The sequence below is a fragment of the Rhodnius prolixus genome, unplaced genomic scaffold (assembly GCF_049639745.1).
Source record: "Rhodnius prolixus isolate KJV_2025 unplaced genomic scaffold, Rpr scaffold_6, whole genome shotgun sequence".
Lineage (NCBI taxonomy): Eukaryota > Metazoa > Arthropoda > Insecta > Hemiptera > Reduviidae > Rhodnius > Rhodnius prolixus.
This window is the reverse complement of record NW_027411634.1, coordinates 23,863,963-23,880,004: the sequence shown is the minus strand read 5'-3', so window position 1 is coordinate 23,880,004 and position 16,042 is coordinate 23,863,963. Positions and strand designations below refer to the sequence as shown.

General features: G+C 30.9%; 3 protein-coding genes and 1 non-coding gene across 8 annotated transcripts; 3 read left to right on the top strand and 1 right to left on the bottom strand.

Moving 5' to 3' along the window:
• Positions 1-1,050: 1,050 nt before the first annotated feature.
• On the top strand, positions 1,051-5,930 carry LOC141460156 (uncharacterized). Of its 3 annotated transcripts, none has more exons than XM_074139861.1 (2): positions 1,051-1,614; positions 5,481-5,930. In XM_074139861.1, exons 1-2 carry the CDS (start codon positions 1,305-1,307, stop codon positions 5,666-5,668), a joined length of 498 nt encoding a protein of 165 aa, XP_073995962.1. In that variant the 5' UTR covers positions 1,051-1,304; the 3' UTR covers positions 5,669-5,930. The 3 variants fall into 3 exon arrangements, 2 of the variants coding, with proteins under 2 accessions (XP_073995962.1, XP_073995964.1); XM_074139863.1 differs by lacking the exon at positions 1,051-1,614 and adding an exon at positions 1,638-1,942; XR_012461751.1 differs by lacking the exon at positions 1,051-1,614 and adding an exon at positions 2,130-5,404.
• Positions 5,931-6,066: 136 nt separating this feature from the next.
• Positions 6,067-10,516, top strand: LOC141460153 (spondin-2-like). 3 transcript variants are annotated; one of them, XM_074139855.1, is made up of 6 exons: positions 6,067-6,415; positions 7,439-7,653; positions 7,731-7,835; positions 8,877-8,990; positions 9,143-9,302; positions 9,442-10,516. In XM_074139855.1, the coding sequence occupies exons 1-6, from the start codon at positions 6,082-6,084 to the stop codon at positions 9,633-9,635; spliced, it is 1,122 nt and encodes a 373-aa protein (XP_073995956.1). In that variant the 5' UTR covers positions 6,067-6,081; the 3' UTR covers positions 9,636-10,516. The 3 variants fall into 3 exon arrangements, with proteins under 3 accessions (XP_073995956.1, XP_073995955.1, XP_073995958.1); XM_074139854.1 differs by having other exon boundaries at positions 8,877-9,056; XM_074139857.1 differs by lacking the exon at positions 6,067-6,415 and adding an exon at positions 6,488-6,635 and having other exon boundaries at positions 8,877-9,056.
• LOC141461540 (U6 spliceosomal RNA) lies at positions 6,503-6,604 on the top strand. The gene has a single exon (XR_012462969.1). It is a non-coding gene; the product is annotated as a U6 spliceosomal RNA (small nuclear RNA).
• Positions 10,517-10,762: 246 nt separating the features above from the next.
• Sps1 (inactive selenide, water dikinase) lies at positions 10,763-15,135 on the bottom strand. The gene is made up of 7 exons (XM_074139853.1): positions 14,715-15,135; positions 13,898-14,002; positions 13,679-13,827; positions 12,687-12,799; positions 12,406-12,596; positions 12,097-12,309; positions 10,763-11,498 (listed from the first exon to the last, which is right to left on the bottom strand). Exons 1-7 carry the CDS (start codon positions 15,016-15,018, stop codon positions 11,314-11,316), a joined length of 1,260 nt encoding a protein of 419 aa, XP_073995954.1. The 5' UTR covers positions 15,019-15,135; the 3' UTR covers positions 10,763-11,313.
• Between the last annotated feature and the right edge of the window lie 907 nt (positions 15,136-16,042).

Genomic DNA, 16,042 nt, shown 5'->3' with positions numbered 1-16,042 from the left:
GATGAAGTTATTTAATTTTTTCAAGCATCCGAATATTTAGTTTATAATTTATTTGAATAGTGGCGACCTGAGCATTTTCATATCTCTGCTTAGTTTTCCCTATTACAGACAACACTATCTCCAGTCTTACATAGAAAAAAAACAAAAATCTAAAAACATTTAGAAATTCTCGAAATGGGATTGTTCTTTGAGAAGGTTGAATTTCAATATACTGCTGACAAAATGTAATGCTTCCATTCAACTGAAGTTCAGAAAGTGCATCTCTTCTGCCGGTAGCTGCACCTAGGCAGTTCCCAGACTTAGAAGGAACCTAAGGGATGTCCTAGCACCACATGGGTCACCGTAGACTTCTTTGGTCACAGTGCAGCGTGTCTTCCCTCCTGAAATGATATAAATGAATCAATAAAAACTGAGGGTTATAAAAAAGGAATACTATTATTGTACTTACGAATAAATGGGGTAGTACTTAGTAAAATTCATTTTGAAGGAAATTATTCATCTCAGAAGTATCACAATTTCTTCAGCAGTTTTTTTTTTTAAATTTTTTGTTTTTCTATTTATGTATTTTTTACTTAAGTTAATGTAACAAAGAATGAAGAAGAACAGGAAGTTAAATTGTCTAAAAAGATAATTAAAGGATCCCTTAAATCGACTGTGGCTACTACTAAGGCTAAAATAGTCCACATAGTAATTAATCTTAGCGGTAGAATAGCTTTTCTACTGGGCCAATTTGGGTTATTCATTTAATTTCATTATAATTAATATAAGGAATTTTCTTCGGTGTAATTATCTTTTAGGTGTAAGAACTGTCCTAAAATTTTTTTTTAAATAAATAAATAAGCTTTCGTTAAATTACACACTGCTTTATTTATTGGAGAGTAAGAATTAAAATATTAACTCAAATTATTCTTTTGAAATATGATAAATCACCAAGCAAGCAATTTTCTCAAAATTTCAAAGTAAGGGTCGACATTAAAAGGAATAAATAATAAAGGATTATTAACGCTAATAAACAAGTGTTGTAGATGTGCCAAAAGAAAAAGAAAAAAGGATTATGTTTTATTTGAATATTTTATTTATTAAAAGGCTATTTTTGGAATTTCTATTTATACTAATTATGTCTTTTTCGAAGTTAGTTCCAGGATAATAGCATTCCAAAATAAACCTGTTTCTAAACTAACTTCTCTACCGCGTAAGACACTGTAAGTAGTGTGATTCTATTCCTTAGTAAAGTAAGAATATTTCAGATAGATACACTCATGAACGCTGAAATAATCTGAAATATTTTTATTTTAATTTTAAAGATGATTATGGTCGCGGATTTAGTTCATAAAGTTTTAATATTATTATTTTCAAACTTTTTAGTAGCTAGTCATTACAGTGTAAAGGGTGAACTAGTAAACATTACAAATGGTAATTCAACTAGTGTTACAGATTTTGGTAAAACCATAATGGTTAACAGTACATATATAAATTCAAAAACTGCTAAATCACCAAATACTGTGACTGAAGGCGAGGAACTTGTTGAAACTACATGCCACATTTTTACTGAAAAATTAGTGGCTACCGCTAAAGCATCTGTGTCAAGCGCTTTTGAAAATCTGTGCGATTCAGGTAGGATTTTGTTTATCCTTTTGCTTTTATTAAAACCCTAATAAATGCAGTTTTTTTGGTTTTTTTTTTAAGAAAGGAAAAAGGAACTTTTACGTTTTCTTTTCTCCTAAGGATCTAGGAGTCGAGACACTAAAATACAAAAGATGTTTTTTAGAAAATGGTCTGTATGTGAGTTTGAGAGTTTTCCTGGCGACAATCCAAAGAGTTTTTGGCGACTTTACAGATACAGTAAAAAGCATGTATTCTTTGCTAAAGAATGAATTCTAACTTTGAAATTTGTAGTAATTTTAGACTTTATTTTTGCTCCTTACGAAGATGGTTGTTTCAGGTAATAATGTAGGTAATATCAGTTCTTTAAAACTTTTTCGAGTCGGCAGTTTCATTCCTGCTATCCCGCAGAGACTTTTGAAAAGGTATTTACATCTACGATCATCATGTATAGCACGGTGATTCAGGTTTTTTTCCATTATTAGTAAGTCATTTTGCAATCTCTAGAAGTTCTATTGTGACTGTGGCAACTGTTTTTATGTAGTTTTATAAATTCTGGTTGTCAATACTTCAAGTTCGTATTACGTTTTAAGAGCATGTAAGATGGCCAGAGATTAAGACGGTTTTTGGAATAGCGTGCTGTCAGTATGTACGCTGATTTTAACATGCCTCCCAGCAAAAAGGCAGGCACATTCTTTTGAATCTCCTTTCTACCGACCGTGAATCCTTTAAAGTCATGATGAAAGATACCTCAGTTAAACGATCAGGCTATAAGGGAACAAATCCTATTACAGGTTGATTAGACTGCTCCGAAAGTGTTCAAAAAGAAATATTTCTTCCTTTTTTTTATCGCATACGAAATGATGTTTCCAATGAGATGGTCTTGAACCCACGAATGACATGAATAAGATGCAGATTAGCTCTCGGTAGCTGAGCGTTTAGAGGCGAGACCTGTAAAGCTAAAATGTATTGTGGTACTGGGTTCGATTCCCGGTCTAAGGCCTTGGATTTTAATTAATCGTTAATAAAAGTTATTTACAGTACAGCATTTGCTAGTCGCCTCCGTCCACGACACTTAATTGGTAGTTGGACGGACGTAAAGCCCGCACTGAAAAAATAGGCAATTACTTTTTAGAAGCGGATTAGCTTTAGCTTGTTTCTTCTTTCTTCAATGCATCCTTCTAATCAGAGCAAATGCAGGACAGTTGCGGTACTGTAGCTTCTTCTTAAAGACTTCTGATGGTTCATTTTGAAACCTCATTCAACTACGGCGATTTTGGAATGGATGTTTGTATGGGTCAAATGATGTTAAAGCTCAAATCGAGAATGGAAGTGTTTATTTTGAGTTCTTTTCTTGTTTCATAATCAGCAGAACTTCAAATTTTGTTCATACTCTATGAAACGTTTCTAATGTAACTAGCAATTATTGTAATGTAAATAAGAGTTAAAGGAAGTTTATCGAAACGGAACTTAATATTTCGTTAGTGATTTTGTTTACACCTAGACATTTGCGTGGGTTCATAGATTTGAGGATATATACATACTAATAGATCGCAGGTGCTGAATGATATTGCTTTGAATCCCACTAGGGATCCCGACTGTACTGTAGGGATCAAAATAGCTCAACTTTAAATGCCTCTTTACTAATTGGATTTTTCATTTTGATATTCGTGAGTTAGAAACTTGAGAATAGTAAGAAAAAGCCATGTTAACATCAGATTTATTTTGGCAATATTGTTCAAAATGTTCTAAAAATATAAATTTCATAAAATCGTTCCAATCTAACAATAAAAATAACAATGGGAGCTCCTAGTACCAAATTTTATTTTATTATTTGTGTCTAACTTATGTGAGAAGGGGAATAAAGAAATAATTAGTACATGTCTACTTAATTTATATCGTGACTGTTAATTTGTACTAAACCGCTATAACTGACAAGTTATACTAAACAGTTAATTTACTTGAAGCTTGTTAAATCTTTTTTTTGGCGAATCTACACTGCGAACATTAGTATAAATGCGCATGACTTTAATTATGTTGATACTTTTTCATTCATTTATTATCACAGTTGGTTAACAAGGAATGCTAATAAAAACTAGGGCAAAGTAATAAAGAAATTGAGAACTGTTAGATCATCTTTTTGTTAGAAAACTTTTTGATTAAAATTTCGAGTATCATAAAAGAAACTATTGTTATACAGGACAAGTAGAATAAATTCATTGATTCATTGAATAGAAAATTTTACAATTTTCTGAAGCCATAATTTTAGGTAGATATACATATAATCTTCACAAAAAAAAAAAAGAAAAAAAAAAGTAATTCAGTTTCCAATTATGTATTTAATGAATTACTAAAGTAATAGAAAAGACTCATTTACTAAGGAACCAGATGCAAGAACGTCTAAGAGCAAGAAGGCATGTAGAAAAAAGTAATAAATAATCACCAATTTTTGGTTAACGTATGAACACTTATCATATTAGGTAATAAAATGAGTAATAACTTCTCCATTTTTTTCAAAATTCTTATTCAAATATATTTTGTTCATCCTATACCAATTGCAGAAGAAGAAGTTAGTCTTTCAAATTCACTCTCCAAGCGTTATCTAAATCTAAATTCACCAGTCTAAATATTGGTTAACAAATCTAACATTCTCTCTCAACCGGGCACATCAGGTCATTCATGTGAGTACATGGGAAATAATGTTCCGGTTTGTAATGCAAAGAAATCATATGGAGCCATGTGTGGTAAAATGCGTTTCCCGATACTGTCGCTCTCATCTTCCCGCTAAGTAGGATATCTGAGCTTATGTTCTAGATATAGCTATTTCTGAGAAATGGTTATCTTCGACAGCGTTCAAACACCGCGCCAATTATTGGTAATTATTGTAATTTAGATATTTGGGAAAGATAATGATCTACAAGGTAGCCTTAACCACTGTGCTGCATTTAGGTTCCATTTCCTAGTGCAGTAGGGACGATTCAGGGGAGCCTGAGTATGTTTATCCAAATAGATAAGGATGCCCATCTGATCTGATCCCAATGGTTCATCCAGTACCTCTCAGTCAAATCCTGGTAGCAAGTGATGTAGAGCAAACAGAGAGATTAACCATAGAAGGACTACAAATTAGTGTGGGAGTTCTGTCGTTCAGTACACAAAGATATTCTGAATTAATGGTAAATATCAAATTAAAACCTTCCACTTTGTCACAGGAGCATCCGAAGTTCGTTTGGTCGCCAGAGAGCAACATTGGAGATTTGATATATATATTTTATGTTAGTTCCATTAACAGCATTCCGATCAATACACAACTTATTTTGATTTGAATTTGAAGGCGGAGGCCCACGACCACCGCTGTTCGCTGATAGGTTCACCAGCAAAAATAATAAATAATAATGTTGCTAATATGTACTGATATTCGTGAAATCAGTAAAAGTGAAATAGAGAAAGAGAAAAGTGAAAAAGAGAGAAATTAAAAAATGGAAAAAGAGGAAAAATGAGAGGAAAAAAAAGGAAAGCAAAGTTAGTTAGCTATGACATTAGAAAAAGATATTAGCATTGGAAATGAAACTGCAGTACAGCTAAAAAAAAGCGCACACTAGAGACACTTTCTTAGAAGATGTTGACCCTACTTTTTTTATATAAATATTTTTTTCTTGTGCTATATTATACTACGCTTCTTAATTAGTACCCCTTTATAAGGTTTTCTGTTCACATTACGTAATGAACCGCATGACTTTCATGTATTGCGTGTTAAGTATAACTTTAAAACAAAGAATGTTTTACTACTACTTTTATTATACATGTAGGTATGATTTTTGTTCTAATGGTAAAAAAAATAAATTCCTTAGTAATGTAATGTTGTACTTTAATTTTTTCAGGCAAATTGATAGCACACATTGAAGAATTTGAAGCAAGAATAAAGGCAGAACTGAACGCACTAAAACAAATACTTTTAAAGATGGAAACTAGCTTATTAGATTTCGAAACAAAACTTACCGCATTGTCAAATGAGCTAGGAAAAAAATATTTAAGTTCTTCAAATACTAATAGTTTAATGCAATATTAAATACTAGTATTAATAATAAAATAAAATAATAAATACAAAAGTACGTACGTAGTTATTTTTATGTTCATCTTACTAAAATAATTTTAAATCAAATAACTGATAGTAATATTATTTCGTATAAACCACTTCTATATGTGAAAAAAGTATAAGTTTGATTGTAAAAATTTAATTTATAATTGATATTAGTAGAAAGAAGAATCATTTAAAGGAATTACTTAAAAAAAAAAAAAAAATGCTCTTTTTAGGATCTCTTGTTCAGAAGCTGCACTTTCTTTAAATAAATACGTTTTTTATTTTTCTTTTGACTTATGTACTTTTTAATGAATACATTTTCCTGCCCTTATTGATCTAACTTAATTTGCTAAATTGGTTGCTCCGAGAAATATAAAAATTAGAAGGTACGAATATGAAATATGAAAAGAAAGAGGGACAAAGTAGAACTTGAAATGAAGAGAGTGGGAGAAATAAAAGCAAAAATTAATATGAGACCAACATTATTGTCCAACAAGCCGAAGACAGCTACTACTGCTGCTGCAAATATAATAAACCAAAAAATGAGTGCTATCAATAATTTTATTATATTTTTCTCTGTGTATTTTTCACACTTTACAATATCAACTGCTGTTTTTTGCCGAAGTAATACACTAGCAGTATATTCTTTAAAGCTTTATACATTTTGGAATCAGAAAGATTTTCCAAAACAATATCCCCTGTACAGGCCACCAGCACAATGGTCCAAACTTTTTGGTAAGTTGTTCAAATTATTGTAAATATAAATAACATTTACTAACTGATAGTCATATAAAATGAAGTTATTCCGCAGAAAATACAATAAAGAGTACTCGCTTGGCGGTAAAATATGAAATTATTCAGAGAAAATTAGCATGACCCCTAAGCAAGGATGATACGCCACATTGAAAGGCATTCTTCAGTTTTTAGTGTGCACTGTGATTACTAGCGTGGATTTGTAAGTTGGAGAGTCTACTTTTTCATTGTTCGAAAAAATATTAATTGTTAACTATATGCTTCCTCTCCATTCATAAATTAATAGCTGCAGTTAATCCTTGCCTGAAAAAACAAAATAAAATGGGCGCTTTCTTTACTAAAGGCACTAAAAATTGTTCTGAAATCTTTTTTTTTTTTCGTTTGCTCTATTTTCTGGAAGAAAATTTTTCTTCATACCTCCAGCTGAAATTGCAGTTTCTTAATAATTATAATTCTACATAAACACAAGAAATCTCTTAAAAATTTATTTGGTTGTTAAGGATCAATCTGATAGTTCAATTAACTTGCCAAGTTAACTCTCCTGGTGATAATCTCACAGTGAAGAAGGGACTCCTTGAAATTTCTTTTTAAAAAAAGAATCCAGGTAATGAAAATGAATTCTGCTCATTATTCATTCGATACTTACAAGATTTTAAGGCATTTATTGAGTCCTTATTCCATCTCAGTTACAATACTCCCTGAATTTTCAACAAAAATAAGTTAAATGGCTCTAATTTAGCTTACGGTATTGTGTTGGACTGTTATAAAGAATCTTTCCAGAGAATAGCAGTGCACTGAAAATGGCTCCGGCGCTGATCTGGCAATTTTATGAAGGGGAATAGTTAGCACAATGATTTCAGTCACCTTACTTATTTCCTTTAAAACTAAGCCCTTGAGAAATTAAGTTCACTTTTCAACTCCCTACAGAAGACATTATGTATTTGCTGAAACGACGTAAAATTTGCTTCCAAACTTATAAAATTTATTATTTTTATTAAAATGTAGGTTTTACTCATGATTCAAAAACGATATTATGGAGGGAAGGTGAATTAGCTAGAATTGGTATTGGACAAATGGCTGAATATGGTGTTACGGACATTCTAGAAAGAGAAATTAACAACGGTACAATACTTGTATTCAATGAATTCAAAGGATTACCTATAACAACAGGCCAAGGAATGACTTCTTCCAAAATTTTTGCTGATGGTAATAACACTATGGTTTGTAGAAATTTATACTGTATTTGTTGAATATACTTTTAATTTAAGTTATTAAGTAATATAATGGTTTTAAGTAGGTTTCTTTTATAATGAAGATTATACCATCTCCAGATTGGTTTATAGGATTGGATAGTTATGATCTTTGTCAACATGGCCACTGGATTAATACTGCTGAATTAAAAGTAAGTAAAATAACAAAACTGCCCGAATTATACGGAATTGATATTTATTTATTTCATTAGATCAATTAGAAACCTATGATACGATTTTGAACGTATATAATTGTTATAACCATGTTAATTTATACAGTTTCACAGATGTATGTATTAATTTAAGAGGAGTCGACATATAAATCATTGGCGCTTTATTTTCTTTCTTTGTAAAAATGTTTAGAAAATACTCTAATTCAGAAAACAGAATGGAAAGATGATTCATTTGTTTCTTTACTATTTTTATTTATTGATTTTATTAGATTTATTTCATATTTTGTCTGATTTAACTTCTGGAAAACCTTTTTGGAAAAGCAATTGTAACCGAATTAACATAGAAAAAGCAGCCTACAAAAGGACAGGAATATTCTTAGAAATAACTTTTCATTCTTGGTTACATTCTGCAACTCTACGACGAAATTTGCAATGGAGTTAAAAAAAGTATGTTTTGGATTCATTTTTTTTTTTTTTTTTTTTTTTTTTTTTTGCGCATCAACAGCTGAGGTTATTAGCGCCCGGAGCTTTTTCCAGTGCACTGCCGGCCTCCGGACAGTGTTCTCTCGTTACAGACAACACTGTCCATCACCGGACAGTGAGCTGTAAGAAGCTCCTAGGAAGAGAAAATCTAAGGGTCAGCTGCTGGATTCGAACCCGGAACCTCCGCGTGGGAGTCCAGTATGCTAACCGCATAGCTAATCCCTTCCCTTGGATTCAATATTGTTATTACTACTGTGGTATCAAAACGCGTGGTGATCTCTTTGACTTATTTTACGAGACCCATTCCTTAAACAACGTCAAAAGCCTTCTAGAAGTAACCTTCTCGACTGCCTACAATATCATGTATCAAGTTCTAAATCTCTAAAGCATTCTCCTGAAAGAATACCTCTCCCGAACCCACGATACCTAAGTTGGTAAAACACCGACTTAAGTAGTGATACGTGTCCCTCTCATCGCAGTTCTTGATATTCAATAAGCTTTGGCATTTTATAAATGGAGCCATTTGTCCTTTCACAGGTAAATCCGATGGATGCTGGAACAGATGATGGTTTTACATTCACGTCGCCAAACTGGAAATCTGAACCATTAGATAAAATAACAACTATAACCAATAAACAACCTAATCATCCGGTTAATTCTTTTTACTATCCTGAATTATATAAACTTCCAGATATTGGAAAAATAATTATTAAAAAAGTAATTTTACTATTTTTTTTTTTTTTTTTTAATTAATGATTAGGGTTAAGTCCGTTTAGTTCATTTGAACTTAATTTTTCTTAAAGGAAAAGATATTTACATTAATAGAAGAAGATGATAATGAAATAAATGTTCCTCATTTTTCGACTGAACATCTTGACAGCAATAAAGCGATTGCGCATAAATCGTACTATGTAAAAACCCTCAAAGAGAAATTTGGTCAACTCAAGACTGCAAATAAGCATAGTAAGTTAAAGATTTTATTTTTAATTTCTTTGGATTTCTTTTCCTGATTTTTAACTGATTTTGATTACTATTATTAACTAATAAAGCTTAATCAAGAATTATTATTTATATATTATATAAATATAATTTATTTTTTTAGAAAATCGAAATTTTAAAAGAACAGCACTTGATTGTAGCTCCGTAAATTGGAATAAATTTCCAGCATGTAAGATGTGTAGAAAATTGTCGTTAGCGAATAAAAATAAAAAAGTAATTATACTCGCAAAAAGGCGCAGAAAAATATTTTGCTCTAATAACATTGTAAATGAAGAGACCACAGCTCCAAGAATGTAAATGAATAAATCAAATTAATAAAAACAAACAGTTAATTTAATGAAGTATTTAAATTTGTAAAAAAGGAAACTCATTTATTGAAAAATTTACAATAAAACTGGCCGAATAATGTATAATGCAAGGCAATAATGCATTTATAAAAAAAAAAATCATTATCAATTTTCAAAATTACTAACAAAGTGGTGGCTAAGAATTTTGAAATTTGAATATCAAGAGAATAAAAACAGAATGAACCTTGGTAGTAATTAAACCGTTTTGGAGCAAACTAAATTAATTATTAACAGTAATCATTTCGTTACCTGGTTAACCTTAAAATTGGAGTATCCATGTTCAACTTCTTTAATTAAGAGTGCAGATTAAAAATTACAAACAAATTAGTAAATTACAATGACTTTTAACTAGATTTTTCATTAAAACCCATTAATGTTCAAGGGTGACAGAGCAAACCGTAAATGAAAAACTGAAACCGTTCAAAATCAGAACTTGAACAAATGAACTATTTTATCTAGCACTCATATTCAACCTATTTTTTAATAAGTTTGTTGTAGATTTTCTGGTTCATTTAAATTCATTAAATGTTTTATTTTAGGAACTCTCAGTTTCAATTAAAAAAAAAAGAACAATATTGCTAAAAGTTAAGTTTTTTGCTAACACCTATGATGAGAAAGTTTTTTTCAAATAAAACATGGATTTCTGTATACATTCTTGAAAATTGCATTATACAAAGAGAAAATACTGCAGTATATTTAAAAACAATTAAAATAAGTTAGAGGCTGAATTTATTTTATAAAATTCTTTTAACATATATTACACAAAATTTGAAATAAGTCCTTTTATTTATCATACAATTAAAAAAAAAAAAAAAAATGCTAATATTAAATTGGCAATGGATTTAAGAAATACAACTATAAAATATAACTTATGGAATGAGAAATAAGTTTTTAAAATATGATTGGAACAATGTACATTTACTCGCTTAACGATTTATACAAACAAAATAAGGATTTTCACAGAATTAACCAATAACAATCTGTAAATTTAACTGTAATTTTCGGGCCCAACAAAAATGTAACTTTTGTAGAAAGTGCATTTCTTAAAACTGACATTTTATTTTTTTTTAAGGTAAATTTTATTTTAACTTAGAAGTTTTTATAAATTTATATGTTAAAATAATAAGCCCACATTAGAACTGTTAATGGAGTAAACTTTTTTGATTGGTTCCTAGCAAATGGCTGATTCATTACTTCTATGATAATGTAAAGCCCACAACAAATTGTCAAAGAAAATTGTATGTAATAATTTGAGTTTAATTCGGAAATTTAATGGAAAGAACAATACATAATTTTGTTTTGCTTAATCAGAAATGTTGACTTCTCGGTACTTTTATTTATTTATTTTATTTAATGACAAAAATAAGCGTAATACGAAACAGAAATTTAAAATTTTTGGAATATTTGTAAACATTTTTTTTTATGTATATATTTTTTTTAATATCAATCTTTTTCATTTATTTTTTGTTTTGAGCAGATCAAATAAAATTATTTTAATCAAGGAAGGAAAAATAACTGATAAATCCTAGCTTACTGAAAAGTGAGCGACAATATAAAGGCAAGTTGCTGCAGTAATGAAGTGGTGGTACACTTCTACTGATCTTTTGGATTTAGAATTTTCCCCCCTTTTACCACAATTCACCGTCTTTTTCTTTAGCAGGCACTTCAATAACTCTAGGCTTGTCAATAATTCTAGCCGTTCTTTGGCCTTTCTCTACAATACCTATAATCCACGCTTGATATCCCTCTTGTTTCTCTATATCTTTACAGTAGGCAGCAGCCTGTTCTCTTGGTAAACAGATCAGCAAGCCACCTAAGTATAAAATATATTAATAAAACACAGAAGTAAATATAAACAGTTTAAAAAGAGACACTATTAGAAGTAAAATTATACACTTGAGAGGTTAGAAAAAAAAAAAATCCTAAGACAATTATTTCTATTGTTTCTACAGAAAAGGTAGAAATACTGTTGTGGTAAGTCAAATTTTCGAAATATTGACTGTGGAAAATTAAAGTTTAAGTTCCCCTTGAAAAAACGATTTTGGAATATGTTTTTCCATCTGTAAACATCTCAGGTTACTCAAACGTTTTTCTCGTTCTACAAGATTTAAGATTTAGATTGACGTCGAATTAGTATGATTCTTAAAGTTCTGTATAATTCATTTTATTGTGAATTACATAACATTTATTCAACAACTATTTAAAAAAGAAATCTATAAATAATCAATAACGCTTTAATTTTTTATACAGTAGAATGAGTTGAAAAATATATTAGAAATAAAAACAATTAGCAAGTTCTTTCAATTGAATTTTTGTCGTTTATGTTGACAACTGATCGTTATCAGTACAACAATTAGTCAATTTGGCTTATTTAAATTATGAACAAGTAAATAGAGTATGTTGTTTCTAACCTGATGTTTCAGCAGAATGTCCTTGCAATAATTGAAACATATTACCACAAGCTTTTGCCACAGCTGCCATCTTAGCTATAACCGGTAAGTTATGGATGACAAATGATACCTCATTTTTCTGGTGTTTAGCTAAAGTTTGTGCATGGCCAAGTAAACCAAATCCTGTTACATCAGTTGCACCATGTGCATTGTACTTGTGCATCAATCTAGCCGCTAAACATATACACCTTTGACATATTTATATATATTCAAAAAAAAAAAAAAAAATAGTTGTGTGTTTTTCAAATTAATAACAACTTAAATGCTAACCAACTCTGTTCAGTCTAGCCATAGAATCAGTGGCTCTCTGATATGCTTTTCTGACATCTTCTTCATTAACAACAAGTTTAATTCTATTCCACCTTTCTGGTATATCCAACCACTGATGAGCATTTACAGCAACTTGTGTACCTAACGGCTTTGTAAGAACTAGCACATCACCGGTGACAGCATTATCTGGCCTAATCAAACGAATAAAATTTATATTTTGGTATTCAAAATAAATTTTTGTTTTATTATATTACAAAAAACTTTTTTTCTCAGAAACTTACACAATGTATTCATTTGGTTGACAAATGGTCGATGCTACTCCACCAATAGTACACCACGGGTTCACCACTGTCTGACCTCCACTTACAGTAGTTCCTGCTTCCATGGCTGAATCCTTTTATTTTTATTGTAAATTTATGTAAATTTTAGAAATATTATGTATATATTAATAACAATTATCAATTTTTTTTATACATTTACGAGTATACTCTAAATTGTGCAACAACTTGAGTTAGACATATTTTTAAATAAAGCAAGTATTTTTAAATATGGGTAGTTTTATAACATGCTGGTGCTCTCTCTCTTCATGCCCAAGCTTCTCACACCATTTGCGTGACTTTGATGGCGTCATGGAGAGATAGCAGGTGGTATTTAAAATGATTTATCTAGTCTGGTTTGCTTGCTACCAAAATTTGGGTTGATGTCCTGATAGTGACGACCTAGCGACAGTTCCGAGAGACACTATTTTATCATGGGCCCTTGAAGCTTAGGGCTGAAGAAGAAGTTACTTACAGCTACACCGGTTTCGTCTGTAAATAGTTGTGGGTCTTGAAATTTGAAGACTAAACCGAGCTTTAATGACGACTACTTGTGACTGTCACTTCTTATATGATCCGAAGGTTATAAAAAATCTAAAAATCTCTACAGGATGTACAGCCTACAGTTCAGAGAAGGCAGTGAGAAAACAGGAGAAGAGAAAACGTCTCTTAAACAGACTACAATTGCTGATATACTTGCAAGACCTGATGATTCATGATTTCATTCGATTTTACTCAATAAAAAAGAAAAAAAAATTAAAAAAAGAGAGATTAAATGAAGTAAAAACTGAAATACACATATGTATAAAATACTTTTGTTACTGATTGAAGATTTGTTTCTGTCATTTAGTTAACTGCAATCAAGGTATATTAATAATGTTTTATTTAATGCAATTATCTTAACATTTGAAAGATTCTAAAGGGCAGATCAAATTCTTTAAAAAATCTTGCACTACCTTGAAGCCTCGCATAATAAGTGGAGTAACTACATCCCTTTCTCTTTCAGTCATCTTCGTTGAAACGGCCAATAACATAAGCATATTATCACATTCGGTCACACCCATTGCGTATAGATCGCTTAAAACATTTGCGCATGCAATTTTGCCTTAAAAAAAAGAAATAATAAATAAATCAAAGCATTTGAATACTTAAAAAATTACTAAAGAGATAATTACCCATCATATACGGATCGTCAACAAGAGGATATATGAAATCAGTGGTTTGAACCAGTGATAGTCCACTATGCCTTAAAGGAATAACACAAGAATCCATACCTATTCCTACAAAAAGTAGTTAATTAATGCAATAAAAACTCTTAGAAAACTATTAAATTACCAGAAATCATGTCATCACAACTGTTATCGGCAACCAAGAGTGGCAAACAGGTAGGGAGCTCAGTCTCCAAAGTTTTCCCTTTCCAGAGCCTTTTTTTAAATCCTGCCTCTGGCAATCTTCTCTCATTACTGTCGACTGTCCGTAACTGGGCACTCGCTGATAGCTTGTCATACCAACGCAAACTAGTAATTTAATTTTTTTTTTTTTTTAATAAAAAAAAAAGCTCATTACACTGCACTAACTTCCATTGGCATCACGTATCAATGAATACTAATTAATTGATTGTAAAAACTAAAATAATTCAAGTTAAATTTAAAATACTAGTAATAAAATTTATAATTAAAAAAAGTCTTGCCTTCCGTCAAGGAGAATTTATCGCATTACAATCTCTACTAAAAAATTACAAACTTATTATTAACTAATTTGGCCTATTATTTATTTAAGCTGAAAGCACTGTGACTTTCGTGTATGAATGAATTGAAATAGAGAGGCGATTTTCATCAATTTACTTTCATAGGATTTGCTATTAATGGTTAGATAACCAAACTATAACCTTACTCTCTAATGAAAAAGAGCATGACTGACAAGTTATCTTCTGATTCGATTGTGAATTCCTAGTTGAACTATTACTTTTCTTACCTATTAATTCAAACTTACCAATTCTTGTGAGGGGAAGGGGCAGGAAATGAGACTGTTCATGATCCTGGGCATTGTTCTCATCCTGCTGAAGTCCCTCAAGAAAGCGTGAAAGCACTTCCTGAGGGACTTTACACCCTCATCCTTTCAGGTCTGAGAACCTAGTCAGTCGGAAAGTAGCATCCAATTGATGTGCCACAGGATCGAACGGGCGTCTCAGGGCAAGAGCATTGGGATTACCTCCAAGCTCTAATTGAACAGTAGAGAAAGCATCCTGATTAACGATCGAGGTCTGGAGCTCAGCCATAATAGGATTGGCCATCATTGAAAACGGCAAAACTCAAAATTAACACACAAAACAAATACTAAACAAACACTGTTGAAGCCCGAGAACGCCGCTCAACCAACAATACATATGGCTGACTGAAACAGTAGTATGAATGTGATTGGTTAGCTGTTCCCGCTGTGATACCGCAGGGAGCTAGCCAAACGTCTCTCCAGACAAGAACATGGACAATCGTTTCAACTTCTTTAATTTATTCAATTCTTATTATTTAACTAACGGTCATAGAAAATTCTAATTAGTTAGAGATATTTAAAAAAATATTATGCTTTTCATTGCTAAAAAGCTAATTCCTTTCTAGTGGATACTTCTTTGAATTTTCATAAATTTGATGAAAATAAACCCTAGCTAGTTTATTAAGCACTTTTTCCTTTAGTAGAATATATTAACTTACACACCAACATAAAAAGTATAAAAAAATCATTAATTGATTTAAAGGGAAACTTGTTCATTTTGTATTAGTTTTGTTAAAGGGGGGGGCTTTAAAAAAATTCTTAACATTTTCACAATCTTGCAGAGTATGCAATAAATATTTCTGAAAAAAGCTTTAGCCAAAGCCAAATGCGAGAATTAATAAGAAAAGCTTATTTTAAAGAACATTTTTAATGAATATTTACATAATAGATTTGGCTTCAATTGAGTTACTCCTTAACTGCAAGTATTGCATAAAGAAAATGATTCTGACTGAGAAACAACTAAAAAATAGCGAGAGGGCAAAATAGGTTCTTAATTTTTTTTCGTGATGCTTTTTCTTATTTATACTATTACTCCTTTTGTAATATTATTTATAACAGTAAACTTTAGTTCTTCACTCCGAGAACACGAGATTTTTTTGTCCATTTAAAGAAAGAGTGGTGCACATTTGGTATAAGCGGTCTAAAATTTTCATTGAAATAAAATGGTTATTTGATTTTAATTTATGCTGATCGTAAAAGTGTTAAATGTGGCTGCTTGCTTATGGTGGGCAAACATGGTGGTGGTGGCACTGGCAGCCAGCCTTTAAAAC

Bases quoted from the DNA above. Each gene is read 5' to 3' on its own strand.
- LOC141460156 (XM_074139861.1), top strand. From the start codon at position 1,305: ATGATTATGGTCGCGGATTTAGTTCATAAAGTTTTAATATTATTATTT. The intron at 1,615-5,480 runs GTAGGATTTTGT...TAATTTTTTCAG, and splicing joins TGAAAATCTGTGCGATTCAG to GCAAATTGATAGCACACATT.
- LOC141460153 (XM_074139854.1), top strand. From the start codon at position 6,082: ATGAAAAGAAAGAGGGACAAAGTAGAACTTGAAATGAAGAGAGTGGGA. The intron at 7,654-7,730 runs GTTTGTAGAAAT...GGTTTTAAGTAG, and splicing joins CTGATGGTAATAACACTATG to GTTTCTTTTATAATGAAGAT. The intron at 9,057-9,142 runs GTAATTTTACTA...TTTTTCTTAAAG, and splicing joins GAAAAATAATTATTAAAAAA to GAAAAGATATTTACATTAAT.